Genomic DNA, 14,289 nt, shown 5'->3' with positions numbered 1-14,289 from the left:
TTCTGCACTCTCTTCCGCTGGAGTTCTTCAGAAAGCCCTGGGTTCATTTCCTGCCATGACTCCACCTACCTACTGGGGACCCTGGGAAACTCTGTTCCATTTAAGTTTTTTTTTTTTTTTCTATATCTCATTAGTCTTAGATTTTTTAGAATGACAAATGGGGTGAGTAAATTTTCCCAGTCTGGTGTCTAATATATTAAAAAATTAAATACATAAGAATTAGAACCATCAATCACTCCCATTGTAGCAAATGAAATGACACAGGCTTACGGAAGCTGTACAACATAATCCAGTCATAGGCGATGGAAAGAGGCCTTAGTTTAAAAGAAACAGGGAGGCAATAATTAATTCATTGTTGAGAATGGAAATATAATTCTACCCAATAAGGAAAGTGTTGATACTCAAAATCTTAGGCTTCTATTAAGAAAACTGTGATCCCAGGGGCATTGAAATTAACGTTTAGAATTATCCCTCACAGACACGGGGGGACACCATATGCATGAAGAGGGGCCTATGTATGGTGCATGGTTAAGATCATAGGCTTGGGAGTACATATGCCAATGATTGGAGACCAGCCCTGCCACATATTAACCTGGTGGATAAACTATTTAACTTCCCTAAGCCACAGTGTTCTCATTTGTAAAATGGGCAATAATAATATCTACCTCATAGGTTTATTGTGAAAACTATACAATATAATGCATGCAAAGCACTGGCAGATGATATAGGCTAAATCATTGTTAGCTGCTGTCATTATCATGATCATCATTACATTATCACTGTTACTGATATAACATTCTAGTCAAGACCATGGAATATATATTAATCCATGTATATGTTATATAAATTGTATATATGTAAATCCATATATACATTATTTAAAAGTAACTTATGCTCCTAAACAAAGATGGTCAAAGTGAGTGCTCTAAAATTTTTTTTAAGAGGAATAAAGGACTGTAAAAAGGAAGAGAGAGAAAACTTCAAAGAGTAGGTGGTCTCTTTGCAGGGCCTTGGTCTGGGCCTTGAAGATGGGTTGGAAATTGCCATCCTGTGTTCCATCCACCAGCTGCACTGCACTGACACAGCAGTGCTTCTCTATTATAGACTGAATGTTTGTGCCCCCAACTCCAAATTCATGTATTGAAGTCCTAAACTCCAATGTCATGATATTTGGAAGTGGGGCCTTTGGGAGGTAACCAGGTTTAGATGAGGTCATGAGAGTGGGCCCCCCATGATAGGATTGGTACCCTTATAAGAAGAGGAAGAGATTAGAGCTCCCTCTCCCTGCATTATGAAGACACAGCAAGCAGGTGGCTGTCAGCAAGCAAGGAGACTAGAGCCCTCACCAGGAGCCAAATTTGTCAGCACCTGGATGTTGGACCTTCCAATTTTCAGAGCTGTGAGAAATAAATGTCTGTTTTTTAAGCCATCCAGTCTATTGTTTAAGCCATCCGGTCTATGGTGTTTTGTTACAGCTGCTTAAGCTGACAAAGACACTCTCATATGAGGCGAGGGGAGCATCAGAAACCTCAGCCTCCGCATGGGAATATGCCACCTTCCAGGGAGGCAATCTCATTGGTTTACTGGGCTCCAGGTTGTTTATTGTTGTCTTTCTACTGACTAGTAGGAGTAAAGTGTCCTCTTTTGACTGGGGTCATTAAGTAAAGGAAATTTAGGTTGGAATTATTGAAACCCATTCTCTTCTTTTATTCCAAAGAATTTAAGTTCCTCAGCTGTGATTTTTTTTTTTTCTGGTTCGCTGAAATTTTTACTTTCCTTATTCCCCTCATTTCTGCCAATCAGTTTCGAAGTAATGTAAACTGAAAGCAATTTGTACTAGTGCTATCTTTCTTTTTCTGTTTTAGATGTAGGGCCATGTGTCTCTTTGATCAAAAGGACCCATAAGCTTCTTTCACACCTTAATTTTGGGTTGGAGGAGCGTATGGGCCCCAATCAGACAGGTGGACATTGTACTAAGTCATTTAGATCAAGACACTTCATAAGCAATATAAACCAAGCAAGTGAAGGAAGAATAAGAGAAAAAGAAGATTGTTTTAATTACCCAAATCTCTTCAGTTGTGGCTCCCCAGACTGAATAAAAAAACCTCTAATACAGAAGCCAGGGAGAAGTTGGCACATGGTTCCAAACAGTTCATTTTACTTTCTATTTCCTAGTACTATGCTTGCTTTTGAAAGTCCCTAGATTGCATGGCCAAGTGTTGCTTAGCTTAAGATCTCTATGGCTCTTCAGATATTTCTCTTCTGTGTATATTTGAATGATTTCTGTCTCATCTTGCACTTGGAAAGTCTTTTCAGGAGAGGTAAATTTACTCTCTGCTTGCTCTGATTCAACCTCCTATTTTCTTTCATTCTTTTCTTTTCTTTTTTCTTTCTTTTTTTTTTTTTTTTAGATGGAGTCTAGCTCTGTTGCCCAGACTGGAGTGCGGTGGTGCCATCTCGGCTCACTGCAACCTCTGCCTCCTGGGTTCAAGTGATTCTCCAGGCTCTGCCTCCTGGGTAGCTGGAATTACAGGCACTCATCACCATGCCCGGCTAATTTTTGTATTTTTAGTAGAGAAGGGGTTTTGCCATGTTGGCCAGCCTGCTCTCCAACTCCTGACCTCAGGTGTTCCGCCCGCCTCAGCCTCCCAAAGTGCTGGGATTACAAGCATGAGCCACGAACCTCTTCTTTTCAATATTTGCTCATTTACACTTTCTGCAGACACTTCTTACCAGCAATACCCTGCATGCTCTCTTCCAGAACAACCCCTACCCAACTTGTCTTTTCTTAGGAGCCATTGAGAAGTACTCTTTATGAGGCACTAAAGACTGCTGAATTGTTAGAGGTTAGCATTGAGTTCCTGCCACAGCAGTCCATTTTCTTAATGACTATTACTGCCACCAGTTCAGATATGTTTTGTCTAGTTCTCAGTAGGTAACATTGAAAAAATTATGGTCCAGTAATTTTTCAGGTTATCTTTATAGTTCAAGTATTGTAAGCTCCCACTTGTCCGTTTTCAAACTTGATTCGACTTCATCTTCCATAGCTTTTCCTAGATAGTGGCCAGTGGCTTTGCAATGACTTGACATAGTTGTTTAATCACCTTCAGATCAGACTCCACATCTTTACTACGGTAGTTAAAAGTGGATCTTTCTTGGGTGAATATTGGGAGGAAGAAAGACGAGAGAGAGAAAAAGCTTAGCACGTTGGAGCGATGAGTTGAGATAGGTGTTTTGGACTCATCCAGTTTTGTTGTTTGTGCTTACACTGGAACCTCTGAGCTTTGGCTTTCCTTTCTCAGGACAGGGATGTTTCCCGCTGTTTTCTCTTTTGTTGGCTTGGGCAGGAAAGAGCGTGCGTTCCTCTTTTCATTCAGACCAAACATAAAACACGAAGCTTCCCGTGCTTTAGCGGACATGTGGTTGTGTTCTAAGAGCCATCTGCAAAAAGACGGTCTTGGGAAAGCTGCTTCCCCAGAACGGAGAAACATCTCCGGAGCGAGCGATCTCCGGCCCGCAGATTCAATAAGCCCAACCGCACTTGGCTCCGTCACAAACCTAATACGGCAGCCCATATTGTTGCTGGGGAAGTCTCCAGCCAAACCGAGTTCTTGTAAAAATAAATACTCATCAGCAAATATTTTGATTAGTTAAAAATGTTCGAGATGCCTAACCCCTCGTTCCCCTCCTCCTTTCACGGTGCGAACGCGGAGAAGAGGCTCGGCTCCGGGGGGCGGGAGCGCAGTACTGGGCCCCCCGCCTCGATGCGCGCCAGGCCCGCGGGCGCCCGGGAGGCTCGGCGCGGCGGGGCTCGCTCGGCTTCGAGGGCGCGCGGTTCCGAGGGCCTGGGGACGGGAGCGCTGGCAGCCAGGCCTCGCCCTCCCCCGGGCCGCCGGCACGGAGCCGCTCGCAACCTCCATACACTTACTTGCCTGCCTTAAGCTCTTTATTAACTCCCCCGGAGGAGCGCCGGCTGCGGCCGCGCCTCCTGCGCCCCGGTGGTCTGGCTCCTCCGCGCGGCGCACATGCTAAACAGATTAACATGCCTTGGCTGACCCACGCTTCGCAACCCGCGGATAGGGTTTCTGCAGCTCCATGTGGAAATTAACCTATCTGTACCCGTGGTCAGCAGCGCCCGGCCGCTCCCGCGCCGGCCCGGCAAGCCAAACAAACCAGGCCGCTGGCTCCCTTTGTTACTCTTGGCCCCCCTCCCCTCTACCCGGCCAAATATTTATTGGAAAAGAGGTTCTCCTCTTTGGCCGAAGGTAGGGCACATTTCTGAGAGCTCTTTATTTGTAAATGATTTTTTGTCAGGCCAGTCAGGCACCCTTAGGAGGGGGTGTCAGGGAGCTCAAACTCCAGGACTGGAAGGTTTCTAGCCCTCCGCAGGCAGGGAGCTGTTTATGTTTGCACGGGGCACCCGAGTCCTGGTCATTAAAAATGTATGCACTGCCCACATTTTGCTTTTGTAACAGCCCCTCTGTTTAATATAGTTGTTTGCTTTGTTCTAGGGCAAGTTTATTCCCTCATCCTGACCCTCAATCTGCCTCCCATTCACACCCGGTAAACAAAGTGAGCGAATTCTTCTAGGTTTTCTTACTCAGAGGATCAGAAAAGGTAAGCTCTGAGGCTGGTGGGTACAAGCCCGAGGCCAAGTACGAATCGCAACAGCATCTGCCTTTCAACCGCTGCCTCTTCCAGCAATTCAGGATTGCTAATTAATTTCTAGTTCCTTCGTTAAGCATTCTCCTCTTATTATTTCATATCCCCGTTTCCTAAATTATTATTCATATTATAATTCTATAGAGGCAGTTCAGCTTTTCACTACGTACTGCATGCGGGGGGGTCTGTGTCAGTTGGGTGGGGCTTCTATGGTGAATACTGCCCAGGAAGACGAATGTGGCTTTTCCCATTCCTTTCCCTGGTGTTGGTCATGAAATATTCCATTGTTTGGGAACCCTAAATGGCTATTTCTGGGATGACTGCAACTCCCTGATGCATCCATGCTTTGTCTCCTACTCAAAATGAGCCCAGGCGGTTTGAGGTTGTTGGCTGTGCCATCGTGCCTCACCAGCTTCTAGCAATGTCACATCACTGCCGGGCTGGCTTGGTGTTTTGAGTGTTGTTTCTCAAGGCCAGTGGCAGCCATCCATCTCACTTGCATTTACTTTCCAGGCAGCCCTCACTGCAGTGCAGTGCCCTTTGCTGTCTTGGTATCAGTGAACTGTGTGAGACTCGCAGGGCTGACCTGGCACTGATCAAACTGTGTGATGGCAGCCTCCATGTGGCAGGATCCCAGGGGACCTACAGTCAGCAAGAAGGTTGGGCACAACTGCTCCTTAGCAGATCATCGTTCGCCAGCCTGCTGAGTGACAGGCTCACTGTGCTGATTCATTGTGCCCTTTCTTTCAAGTACTGCATTTCTTGGATGGATGGCATGTCCCTGAGGTAGAAAAAACTTTCCGAGTTGCAAGCTTCCAGAAATACAATCAGGAACCAATTGGCAGCATATTTTAGGTGGTTTCAGTCTGACACTGAGGAGATGAACTAGAATTGGCCCTGATAATACACCCATAGCTCAGAACTGTGTGGAAACTGAGCCATAATAAATGTGCTGAGAAAAAGGGAAATCATGGTCCCCTGCAATACTTATTGCTGTAGGAGAAAAACCTAGATTCTCCTGCAAAGGTAACAGAATCCTTTAAGCTTGAAAAGAAAAAAATTATGCTCAGGGTCCAAGGCAACACAAGGCCTTAGTCAGTCAAGAGCTGGTGGTTCTTTTTCCCTCTGGTATGGAGAACATCTCAGAATTCCTCCCAGCTCTGGAATTGTGGTGTTCAGTCAGAGGCTCACTGTTAGAGCATTTCTCCATGTATCCCACAAGGCAGCCGGCATCTTGATTTCTGGTCATCCTTTCTTCCCCACTTCATCAGCACCTACACTCGATATTGTCCATATGGATCATGTGTGTGGGAACACACAAATTACAGCAACTTTTGTCTTTTGTCGTGAAGGGCTGACAGGGCAATAAACACACACAGCCTCCCTCCTCCAGGAATTCCTCGTCCTCCCTGTGTGGCTCTGGCCCTGTGGATAATATCATTACAGGACTAAACAAATAAACAGTCGATCCAAATCAACCAGGAGGCACTGGGGACTATACAGTTCCTCTCTGCAAAGATGATACAAGTAAATTTACATTCGCAGCTTGGAAGTGCTCCAGCGGCCATGAATAGCTGTTCAGTTCTGTCAGGCTGGGGAGGAGCTGGGGCATTGGGCTGACCCCCTAGCTCTGTCTTTGCTTCAATCAATGTGAGCTTTCAGGGTTCTGTTTTCCTTACTATCCTTAACTGGGAACATTGAGGACCAGTCACACTTTTTATGAACCGTGAGCTCAAAGCAGCAGCTTTTAGTACAAAGTTAACATATTAAAATCCACTGACATGGATGAAAGGTTAACACACTTCTGCCAGCCTGGAGCGTCCCCTTTGAAAGTGATTTCCTGCATTCAGGCTGTTGCTGCTGCTGCAAACACTGCTGCCATCACTTCTGCCATAGCCCCTTCGGACAAGCACATTGATTCATTCCACTTCAGCACAAGAACAGAAACTGACTGACTGTAGTCAGAGCCACACCAAACGCTTACTCTAATCCTGACCAACAAATTCTAAACAACAAATGGATTAATATACTTTTTTTTTTTCCACTGGAAAGAATCAGTTACAATGATAACATGAAAACCACTTGCCATTCTCTTTTTCCAAGTTTAAAGATGAAGCTTTCTTGTTTCCTATCTCTATATGTATCAACAGTTCTTAGGACGTGTGAGACTTTTTTTTTTTTTTCTGTTGCCTGTTCTTCTGACCCAAGACTGATTTTTTTTTTTTAAGTTTGTAACTCTGCCTGCAACTGTATGATAGTTCCATGTGTGTTGAAAAAAAAAAAGACTGAAATTATATATACCAAAGCATTAACAGTGTTGGTGGGATTATACTTTTAAAACTTTAAAAAATATTACTTTGCTTTCCCCCAATTTTGGTCCAAGAGTGTATATTACTTTTAGAGTCAGATTAAAAAGTATTTAAAAGGTTATTCTTAAACAACATTTGTCCTCTTGTGGTAAGCTCTAATTTCTGTCCAGTAGGGCTCATACTCAGTAAAGGTAACCTCAAGGCATGGAGTTACTGGCCTTTCTGGTTTATGTGTTCAAAAATAGAGGATTAGGCATTCAGAGGTTTGCCTACAGTTTCTTCAGGAAGGTAGATTTGGGCCAATAGAAGGAAAAAGCAAATAAAACAAAGAGAAATGTTTTGTGATTTTTTTTTTCCCCCAAAGAATAAGGCAGCATTACTTTTGACAGGTGCTTTCTGTATTTATGACCTACTCAAGAGCCCCGTAGCAAACAACTCTATCTTCTTCAAGTTTCCAGAGGCTTGCACAGGTGAGCCCGGGTTTGGGCAGTGTGTGTTTTTACATCTGTTGAACTTCAAGGGCTCTGGGTAAACATGAAGGAATGATGTAGCTTCTGGGAACTAACAGAAGGCCCATCTGATGCTGAGGGACCATAGGGAACCACCTGTGGGCCCCAGGTGAGCGGAGCCTTCTGAAGCTTCTCTGAGATCAGTGTTGTAGGGAAAACAAATCAAGGAGCTAAGCAATGAGGAGTGGTGAGCTGAAACACACACAGACCTGGCATTGCATGATTTGGGTTCCAGGTGCATCTCTGCTACTGAATTACTATGAGAACCTGGGTAAGTCACTAATCTTTCTGTGGGCTTCATTTCAAAATGAAGAGGTGGGTGTGATGACCTCAGGTCAGGTCTGTGAGTCATCTCCTGTTTTGGAGTGCACAAAGATAGCTGCAGCAGATCACATAAGTCTTGAAGCATTGACTATTCAGAATGTCCAATACCCCAATTCCAACTGTTCAAGGAAAGCATGGTCTTCAGATCCCAAACTGGAATTAAGTGGGAAGACTTGGCTTGCTCTGATCATTTGCATGAGGATAGGTTTTGAATTTTTTTTTTTTTTTGAGATGGAGTCTCGCTCTGTCGCCCAGGCTGGAGTGCAGTGGCGCGATCTCAGCTCACTGCAAGCTCCGCCTCCTGGGTTTACACCATTTTCCTGCTTCAGCCTCCTGAGTAGCTGGGACTACAGGCACCCGCCACCTCACACGGCTAGTTTTTTGTATTTTTTAGTAGAGACGGGGTTTCACCGTGTTAGCCAGGATGGTCTCGATCTTCTGACCTCGTGATCCGCCCGTCTCGGCCTCCCAAAGTGCTGGGATTACAGGCTTGAGCCACCGCGCCTGGCCAGGTTTTGAATTTTTACATGACAGACGTTATATTGGACCCTGACCATGTGCCAGTTACTAGGCTAGGCATGCAGGCAACAAGAATGAACAGACCCTACTCTCTGCTAATTGTGAGATCCTAAGTCCCTGGCTTAGGAGACTAGTGTCTTTGGTTAGTGTTTAGAAGCCCCAATTTAGTACCCAAAGGTCTTCTATTCATTCAGGGGCAGAACTGTCTGGGACCGGCTCCCAGAGGTTAGAAAAACAAGCAATGGCCAGAGGCCACCTGGCAAAGATTGGCAGGGAGCTGGGAAGGAAGGTGTCTCTGACATTGTACTAGTCCCTCCACTACTGTCAGTGTTGGCTCAAAATTCTCTCTATACTTCAAAAACCTGATAATTGTTATGTAGTATCTATTTTTTTTTAATTTTTCTTTTGGTTCTCTCATATCTAGTTAAGTCATTTTTGAATACCTGTCTTAGCTGCATGAAAGGACACTAAAGAAAGGGGGTTTACTTGTGTCCAGGCTAAATTTTAAAGGAGAAACTGGGTGTTCCAGGGAGACAGGCATGGCAGTGGTGGTTGGAATCAAAGTGTGATACTTCCAGGAGAAGATGCAACTTTGGAAAGGTCTTAGGTTTGGAGACAGAGGTGGAAATGAAGATTCACTTGGGCAGTCATTTATTTTACATGGAGAAATCTCCTTCCAGAAAATCTGTTGGTTCACACTATGTTTAATAAGATACTCTTACAAGATTCCTTCTGGTTCTACAATTTGACAACCAGTTTGTTCAAACAATTCTTCAGTGCTTTCTTGACTCATTGATTAGTTCAGAATTTCAGAGACTAGAGCACATTTTTGGGAAAAGGAAGTGATATTTTCTTCTTCCCATTCCCTACACAGATATATGGCAGTCCTAGACCACCTGATAATTGAAAATCTGGATTTTCCCTTCACTATTATTTTCAAAGCAGTTTTACAAAAGACTTTCCCAACTATGACAGAAACTGTTAATTGTCTCACAATATCTGCTGTTCTAGTCTTCCTTTTAATGGAAAACCCCCCTAATTTTTAGCTGGGCACATGGCTACCCTTAGAGACTATATTTTTCAGGATCCCTTGCAGCTAGATATGTCCATGTGACCAAGATCTGGCCAGTAGGCTATGAGTAGAGGTGATATGTACAACTTCTGGTATATCCTAATACAGAAGCTGCTGTCCTTGACATCCTCTTTCTTTTTTCTATAATCTGGAACAAGGACAGATGATGGTGAGCCAGTTTTGGTCATGCAAATGAGGGCAACATCATAAAGGATGATAGAGCAAAAAGATGAAAAGAACTTGGGTCCCCACAAAGCCCTGTCCTGCTTTGTGTGTTTTCTACCAGCTCAGACCTTTACATAAGAGACAAATCTATTTTATTTAAGCCACTATGTTACTTTTAGAGTCAGATAAAAAAGTAGTAAAAAGGTTATTTTCAAACAAAATTTGTTGTCTTGTGATAAGCTCTAATTTCTGTTCAGTAGGGCCCATATTCAGTAAAGATAACCCCAAAGTGTGGCGTTACTGGCCATTCTGGTTTATCTTTCTGTTTATTAAAGCAGCAAATCAATATGCTAACAAATGCAGCAAGTGTTCTTAGTGTATTTAAATCATGACCTGATTTTAAAAATTTTGTGCTACACACATTTTCAGGAAAGCATTTATTACATAAATTAAGGTATACCTCTATTGTCCATGGCAACACTATCCTTCTAGTCCCCTAGACGGCAAATCTCGTACTCATCTCTGACTCTTCTCTTTCCTTTTTTGCGCATGTTCAATTAGTCATCAAGTCTAGGTGAAATTTTTCCTTGTAATGCCTGTGAGATTTGACTCTCCCTCTCTATATCCACAGCCTGCCCTCATCCATGTTATCACCATCTTATGCTCAATTTACTAGAGTAATTCCTAGTTGTCTCCAGGTCTCTGGTGTAGCTGACTTCCAGCCTACCCATTACCAGATAAGTCTTCCCAAAACAGCTTCTTCATTATGTCATTTCACGAACTCCATATTTCCAACTGAACCATGTGAAATTCCTGCTAATTGACTTACAAAAGTGGCAGTTTCATATGGCTAACCTAACAATTAGGCTGAATTCAAAGAATTCCACCCCTTGGGTTCACCCTTTATTTACAGTTCCCGTTCTGCCAAATGGATCTCCCTTTGTTCAGTTTGCCCAGATTTCTTGGTCTTCCTCTTACCTTGGTGAACTCTCTCCTTGCTGTGCCTTTGTTGGGTGTGATTCGCCCTCCCTAGTAAGTCTTTCTTTCTCTTCTCTGTCAATGTCACTCTCCATTTTCTTCAAGGCTCAGTTCTAGACTCTTCCTCATGATAGTTCCTGTGATCAATCATCCTTTCCAGGAAACTGAATTCTTAATTTGAATTCCTATAGCATTCTCTAACAATATGAGTATCTTCTGTCCTAAATAAATTGTAAAATCCTCATGGGCTGACTGTATCTTCTAATTTCTTTAGCAATTTTAAATTTTAAAAAGTTCTGCTCATAATGGGTACTTCACAAATACTTTATGACTTAAAAAAGCCATTAAAACTGTTAACTTTCCTAATCTGACTAAAAAAAAGACACTCTCAGTAAAGTCCCACAGTTGTCTCTAGAATAGGTAATATATGACTGGCTACTAGCCAAGTAGTGGTACTTTTTCTACTGCTAGAAGAGTATGAATGGCAGGAGCTTGGGTAACATGGCTCTCCCTATCGCTCTGTCTCTTTCTTGTGGATGCACACAAAGGGGCTCTGAGTCATTCGATCAGTGTGGTTTGAAACTGAATAACCCTTCTGTTTTCTTCCCTTCCTCTAACTCATCAAAGTTCTTTCTTATTCAGAGATTCATTATTCATAGTACTTGTTGTAACTCTGCTAGACTGTGAATACTCAGGGAATATTGACTCATGTTTGATGAATGCATATGTGAATGATCAGTAGAGTTCTTTCAAGGGAGAGCAAAACTAAAGGCTGAGAAATAGCAGGTATCAGTGCTAGGATTTTAAGCCCTTGGCTCTAGCAGTATCAGAATGCTGTCTATGGCCCTCACCAAGTGTCATTTTTGTGTTGCTCAAAAAGGAATGATTGGTTCTCAAGACTTGTAAAACCTCAAAAGCTCACAAGGTCAGGTGAAAAGTTGCTTAGGACTTACCTCATGAGTACCTTTTCCTAGTCTCAACACTCACATCCTCCTGTGGCATGACAGGGCTCAGACACAGCCTGTAAGTGCTAGCTTTTGTTCTTTCATTGATCAAAGTCAACACAAAAGGCTAACAGGAAGGAAGGAGGAATTAGAGGCAGACACCGTTAGGTTATCAATTCGTAACTACACCTTTTTTCATGGCTGGAAATAACCCTGATTAGGATAGTGTTATGGTGAATTCTATGTGTCAACTTGACTAGGCCTAGGGGTGCCCAGATTAAGCAGTCTTTCTGGGTGTGTCTGTGAGGATGTTTCCAAATGAGATTAGCATTTTAATCGGTGGACTCAGTCAAGCAGATTACCCTTTCCAGTGTGGGAGGGCATCATCTAATCCATTGAGGGCCTGAATAGAACAGAAGCAGAAGAAGGAGGAATTCGTTCCTTTTGCTTCCTGCCTGCCTGCGAGCTAGGCATCGGTCTTCTCCTGCTGTTGGAGTGGGATTTATGCCATTGGTGCCCCTGGATACTGGGCCTTTGGACTCAGATTGGAATTTACACCACCGGCGTCTGTTGGTCTCGAATCTGCAGATGATGGGACTTCTGAGCGTCCATAATTGTATATATATGTACCTACGTATCTAAGGGTTTCATTCCTGTGCAAAACTCTGACTAATACAGATGACTTTAGTGTGACTTCTCTAGGTGTCTGATTTTTCTAATCTGAAATATTAAACAGTGGGATCTCTTTCCATGGTTAAAGGGTATTGTCTATGATTCTGGAGAGGAAAGAATTTGACCAGAGTTTGTAAATGATTTAATGATTAGGAAATACATCCTATCAAGACTAAGGAATTAATATTATTTGAATTTATATTATTTAGTCTGGAGGGGGAAAAGGAATGAAGAGTACCTTTATAATGTTTTTAAAATATAAGAAAATTTGTTGATCAGCTATTCTCAATTTCACCTGAAAATAGAGGAAAAATAAGGAATGAATTTCAAAGCACCATGGGGAAAGTAAGGCTGACTTTTCTGCTACTATAGATAGTGGTTCTCAAATTTTAATGTGCATAAAACCCCCAGGAGCTTCTTTAAGATGCAGGTTCCTGGCCTCTAAACTTAGCAGTTCTGACTTGGTGGTTCTGGGGTGGAGCCTATGAATCTGTATTTTAATTTTTTTTTTCCCAAGCCAAACTGTATCGAGCTTTATTAAAGACACTTTCCGTAAACAATCATGACATTTCAGGCAGGATATGGGCAGATACAACAACTTTCAAACTCCCTTCTTCAAGGGACTACCAAAAATCAGAAAACCACTATAAAACTTAACGAAGTCTTCATCTGGTGCTCTGAACAGGAAAAGTTTAGAGTGAGGGTTGACATTTCACATTTAGCATGTTGTTTAACAACTTTTCACAAGCCAATCCTGACTTTCAGGAAGTGAAATGAAAATGGCAGAATTTATCTGAAGATCCATAATCTAGAAACGGAACCACTGCTGTTTTGACAGGTGCCATCTCAGTGGCATCACTGGAAAGTCCAGATTGCCTAACACACTGGTAACCAATGACTGGGGGTCAGGTCCCAACAGATGTCTGGGCTTAAGGGAGTTAAGTCTATGCTGAAGGATGGAAAGGGAGAAGAGGACATAAAAACGAGTTTGTTTTTCCATACCATAAGGCGTTTGTGCCAAGGTGGCCATGTGTGTTAAAGTCAGGGAATCCCTCCTCCTGGGAGCCAAGAGGAAGTCTCTCAAAACTAGAAGGGAAAGGTGTTTTCCTCACAGCAGTCCAGCTTCGGAGACATTCTATTAGTGACATATGCCCCTTCCCCCAAAAACAACAATGAAGTGTTCTGTGTGCTAAAAACACAGCTTAAAAAAAACAAAAGTAAAGCAAAATTCTGCATTTTTATAAAACTTGATAAAAAATAGTATTTCAAACTGTACAGTCACCAGAAGTACACAGTTATCCAAAATGCATACACTTCACTTGGCATCTCCAGCACCTTCAGATTTCTGTGCCTGGTCTGTTTTGGCATCTCCATTTTCTGCAGGGTTAGTCCCCTCCTTGCCAGCATCAGCTTTTCCCTTTTTCCCTTTGGATACCTTCTCTTCCTTCTTTGCAGGGGCCTTTTTAAGCTTGGGCTCTAGCTTTGGAGGAGCAGGTTTAGCAGACAACCTCGCGGATCTTCTCTGTGGTTCATCCTTCACCTTGGCTTTATCTCCTTTAGCATCCCTTTCAGTCTTTCTCTTGGGCATGATGGTGGTGGCGACAGCGGCGGGACATAGGCGCTGGGCGCGGGATGCAGCGGTGCGTGGGCTTTGGTCAGTCCAGGGGCCGGTCTCGCCTCTTCTTTTTCACACTGCTCCTGTATGTTAACTTTAATTAATTAATTAATTAATTAATTATTTTGGAGACACAGTCTTGCTCTCTTGCCCAGGCTGGATTGCAGTGGCATGATCTTGGCTCACTGCAACCTCTGCCTCCCAGGTTCAAGTGATTCTCCTGCCTCAGCCTCCCGGGTGGCTGGGATTACAGGTGTGAGCCACCGTGCCCGGCCTGAATCTGTATGGAGTGCAGTGGTGCTATCTCAGCTCACTGCAACCTCTGCCTCCTGGGTTCAAGCAATTCTCCTGCCTCAGCCTTCTAAGTAGCTGGGATTACAGGCCCCCACCACTATGCCCAGCTAATTTTTTTTGTATTTTTAGTAAAGTTGGGGTTTTACCATGTTGGCCAGGCTGGTCTTGAACTCCTGACCTTGTGATTCTCCTGCCTTAGCCTCCCAAAGTGCTGGGATTACAGGCA

General features: G+C 43.3%; 1 protein-coding gene across 1 annotated transcript; it reads right to left on the bottom strand.

Annotated features, from left to right (window-relative positions):
* Window positions 1–12,754: 12,754 nt before the first annotated feature.
* On the bottom strand, window positions 12,755–13,846 carry LOC117064518 (non-histone chromosomal protein HMG-17-like). Its single transcript, XM_033178606.1, has one exon. The coding sequence runs from the start codon at window positions 13,740–13,742 to the stop codon at window positions 13,470–13,472; it is 273 nt and encodes a 90-aa protein (XP_033034497.1). The 5' UTR covers window positions 13,743–13,846; the 3' UTR covers window positions 12,755–13,469.
* Window positions 13,847–14,289: the final 443 nt, after the last annotated feature.

Source organism: Trachypithecus francoisi, unplaced genomic scaffold, assembly GCF_009764315.1.
Source record: "Trachypithecus francoisi isolate TF-2019V2 unplaced genomic scaffold, Tfra_2.0 Lachesis_group2, whole genome shotgun sequence".
Classification (NCBI taxonomy): domain Eukaryota; kingdom Metazoa; phylum Chordata; class Mammalia; order Primates; family Cercopithecidae; genus Trachypithecus; species Trachypithecus francoisi.
Note: the sequence above shows the minus strand (reverse complement) of the source record. Positions and strands in the feature narration are given on the sequence as shown.